The 4,283-nt window shown below is 38.2% G+C and overlaps 1 protein-coding gene across 1 annotated transcript; it reads right to left on the bottom strand.

Moving 5' to 3' along the window:
* Nucleotides 1-2,733: 2,733 nt before the first annotated feature.
* Nucleotides 2,734-3,219, bottom strand: LOC138895496 (uncharacterized mitochondrial protein AtMg00810-like). Its single transcript, XM_070180187.1, has one exon. It carries the CDS (start codon nucleotides 3,217-3,219, stop codon nucleotides 2,734-2,736), a length of 486 nt encoding a protein of 161 aa, XP_070036288.1.
* Nucleotides 3,220-4,283: the final 1,064 nt, after the last annotated feature.

The raw sequence follows: 4,283 nt of genomic DNA, 5'->3' as shown, positions 1-4,283 counted from the left end.
ACAAGAGAACTAAGCACATAGATGTTAGGCATCACTTTTTGAGGGATAACTATGAAAAATGGTTGATCTCTGTGGAATTTTGTGCTACTGACAAGCAAATAGCTGACATCTTCATAAAAGTCCTAAGTAGAGATCACTTTGAAATGAACATGTTAGAATTAGGGATGATTAAGATCACCTAAAAGGACTAGTTCAGAGTACCCAATGAAAAAAAAATTATTTTTGGTTAGAAAATCTAAAAATTGTGTACGTAATTAGATTAATCTTTGCTCAGTATCATACTTTCAATAGTATACTCTTGTGCCATGTGTTAAAATGACTCATTAATCTCTAATGATATTTTATCTATTTTGGCAAAATTTAGACTTACACAAGAGAATTATCAGTGAAGAACTTGGTTCATCAAGATAACACGGTATGTTTTCTACACTCTGCATAATTTGAAATAATAATATTTGGATCATGAGTTGCCGTTAAATACTCTCATTTTCCAAACACAATCCAATTCTCTTCTCTCCCATACCCAAGCACAAAAATAGCTAACACTCCTGAAAATCCTTCATCCCCACCCAAGGAAGTCTGAAGACTTATTTAAATCTACTACTGAGGGAGAAGAAACAGTTTCTTCTGAAACCAAACATGTATCTTCTGGCCCTAAAGTTACTCTTGAGTTAATTTCTGAAGTTGATACAAATTTGAAGAATAGGTTTGTGCTGGTAGGGTCTATTGCAGGTGTTGAATACAGAATCTGGAGGAATTGGTGATAAAAATGAAAAAGAAAAAGAAAAAGAAAAAGAGAGCAAGGGTGTTCGAAGTGCTATGAGGGGAAAGGGTAAAAGAGTGGTTGATTCTTCACCCACTCCTGCGAGTTTAACCAAAGACACAGGTGCAATGGTTGTTTGGGGAGAAAAATCTGCTGGAGTAAAGGAGAGTGTAAAAAAAACAGGGGGAAGTGGGTCTGGCGAAGCCGCTGAAGGGCTGGTTCAACTTGAAAAAATATAGATGAACCTGTTTCACCTGAACAGGAAACCCTCGCAGACCTACTGAAGAGAGTGGTTGAAGGTTATAATCCAAAGAAGAAAGGGAGGTTGGTACAAGCAAGGATCATTTTGGGGGCAAATACGCTGTTGCTTGTGACTATGAAGTCCATGTCACTCCTAAAGAAACTGGTTCATCTAAGAAGGTACCAGTGAATAGCAAGGTGCGAGTCTTGGTGCAAGAAAGTGGGGCTAAGGATGCTGAGATTGAGAGGCTGAAGAAAAGGTTGGCTGAGGTAGAGTCTGAGAGAGATGCTCTCAAAACTGAACTAGCAAGGGAAAAGGAGAAGAATGATGGAATTCTTCAAGACATGCTGAAATTTCTCCAAGCCAAAAACCAAGCCCCCAGTTCTTCCAAGCCTTAAACTTCTAGCCCAGTGTAGACCTTTCAGTGACCCAGTTTGGGATGTTTTTTGTTTGCTCATGTTTTCAGTATTTTTATTTCTTTTTATGCTTTGTGGAAGAATCGTATCAATCATCAATGAAATTCACTGTTTTTGCTCTAACTGTTTATTTATTTTTCTTTGATGGTTAAAATTCTTAGCTTGATCTATGATAATTAATCCATTATTGCATTTAAAGTAGCCCCAGTGGCCATGAGTAAGTTTTAAAATCTGGTTATTTCACATTTTTTATGCAACTTTTCGATGATGCCAAAAGGGGGAAAAAGGTTGTGCTTTACACTTTGAACAGTGATGTTTATAACCTAATAAACCCAGACCTTGATGATAAGTGATAAAAAGGAAAACTGTGTCTAACATTGTGTTGATGTTGAGCTAAGTTGAAATAGGGCCTAAGCTTATGGAAGCAAAGAATGTGTCGTCAAAGCACGTGATATGCACATGCAGGAGATAAACAAAATCTGGCATAATAATAGATATCTCCTGATCGAAAAGATTGCATAATTGATAAGGAGAAGAACTCCTTACTCAACGAGAACATTATCCAAGATAAGGAAGGAGTTAGGAGTTGAGATTAACTAGAACTCTTCCACCAAGGAAGAGTAGCATTAGAACTCTAGTTGCTTTCTACTCTACTAACTCTATAAATCGCAGGAAGTTCTCATTCTACAGGTGACGCACAAAAGCAAAAGTTAAACGTGAATTGAGAGCAAAATAGCAAGGCATTTTGCAAGAAGTTCGTGTGTGATTCAAGTGTGCGAACCTGAAGCTACATGAGCCAGATAGAAGAACTAGATCCAAGTGCTGTCTTTTATTCTAGTTCAATTGTAGTAGGTGTTTTCATATTGTACCTTTCATCTTTATCTAGAGGCAATTGTAATAGGTACTCAGAGTATTCAAGTTAGAGTTAACTTGAAGTTGTTGCAGCAGTTAGAGGGTGGTTGCCACAACGGGATTAGAGTTAATCCTAGGTTTACAAAAGTGTTTTGTAAATGCACTTTTTGGCTCAGTGATTTAGTGGAGAGTTTGGGAAAATCCTACTGGGAAGTAGGTCGTGGTTTTTTCACTTTTTGAGCCAGGTGTTTTCCACGTAAAATACTTGTGTTCTTTAATTTCTGCATTTATTATTCCGCAACAGTAGTATAAGGAACACATAGAAGAATCAGGTCCTTCCATAATCTGTGCACGCAAAAAAATGGACACCACACAATCACCCCCCCGCGTGGTATTGAAGTTAAAACATCAACTACATATCCACTGACTGACCTTCTGGTGACTGGAAAGGCAGGCCAGTCTCAGTCACAAAATCCCAACAGTGTCTCTGTGGATTCCCTGTGCATAAGGACTCTCATGCCAGGTGTTGCCTTCAGATATGTGACCACTCTAATAGCTGCATCTATGTGAGACTTCTTTGGAGCTTGCATGAATTGGCTAAGATTCTGTACTGCATAGCTTATATCTGGTCGAGTGACTATCAGATACAAAAGCTTTCCTATGAGCTTTTGATATCCTGTAATGTCAACTATAGGATCATCTCCCTGCACTCTAGCTTCTTTATCATACTCCAATGAAGTTAACTTCTGATTGATCTCCAATGGCGTGACTGCAGAATTTCCTCCACTCAATCCTAACTCTGAAATCAACTCCAAGGTGTATTTTCTTTGATTCAGCAAAATACCATGTTGTGATCTCAAGATTTCTATGACTAAGAAGTATCTCAGTTTACCAAGATCCTTGACCTTGAACTGCTGATGTAGAACTTCCTTGGCCTCATTAATCATGATACTGCTGCTTCCAGTAATAAGAAGGTCATCCGCATATATGAGAATTGTAGCACCCCAAAAAATTTTGAAATACTTAAGCGCTATTAAGAAAGTTGATGTGTGCTAATTACATTATTTTGTGTGCAGACGAAGACTATTAATATAATGAATATTATTTGGATATGATAATAAGTGTACGAGTCATATTATAAGTGATGTGGGGTCTAAGGAGAGCCCTAAGAACAGTAAATAGGGGAAATGGAAGGGGACTTCAAAGTCTGCGTACGCAAGCAGATCTATCATGAGTCTCCAAATGCCAATTCGAGCTGGTACGCCTCACGGACACTGGGACCAGTACCAAAATCTGCACAAGAAGTGCAGAGTGTAGTATGAGTACAACCGACCCAATGTACTCCGTAAGTGTTGAGCCTAACCTCGACGAGGTAGTGACGAGGCTATGACAGGACACCCACGTAATTAAACCTGTACAGATGGAAACATACATACAAAATAACTGCAAATAAATAATTAACAAGTACAATTGGGAGGGGACATGCGAAATGGGTACACAATACGGTAACTAAAATAGGGAATAATAACAAAAATCAGTCAATAAACCTTCAATCAACAAAATAAACAAGCATAATGAATAAAACCGCACGGCATCACCCTTCGTGCTTTTACTCTCAGCCTCACTATGAAGCAGTAATAACGACACGACATCACCCTTCGTGCTTTTACTCTTAATCTCACTATAAAATGATAAATACGGCACGACATTACCCTTCGTGCTTTTATTCTCAATTTCATCATGAATTAATAGATACGGTACAACATCACCCTTCGTGCTTTTACCCTCAATTTCATCATGAATCAATAGATACGGCACGACATCACCCTTCGTGCTTTAACTCTCAAATACGACACGACATCACCCTTCTTGCTTTAACACTCCCCCTTACCATGTAACAATGAACATATAACAATAGGGAGATGGAATAATAAATATCAACTCTTCTGTCAACAATAGTTCCACAATACCAATCTCAACTTCAGAAACAATACTCAATTGTCACAGATAG

This window comes from Nicotiana tomentosiformis, chromosome 7 (genome assembly GCF_000390325.3).
Source record: "Nicotiana tomentosiformis chromosome 7, ASM39032v3, whole genome shotgun sequence".
Taxonomy (NCBI): domain Eukaryota; kingdom Viridiplantae; phylum Streptophyta; class Magnoliopsida; order Solanales; family Solanaceae; genus Nicotiana; species Nicotiana tomentosiformis.
The sequence above is the reverse complement of the archived record's forward strand: the minus strand, read 5'-3'. Positions and strand labels throughout refer to the sequence as shown.

Excerpts from the sequence above, each read along its gene's own strand:
- LOC138895496 (XM_070180187.1), bottom strand. The coding sequence starts at position 3,219 with ATGATTAATGAGGCCAAGGAAGTTCTACATCAGCAGTTCAAGGTCAAG.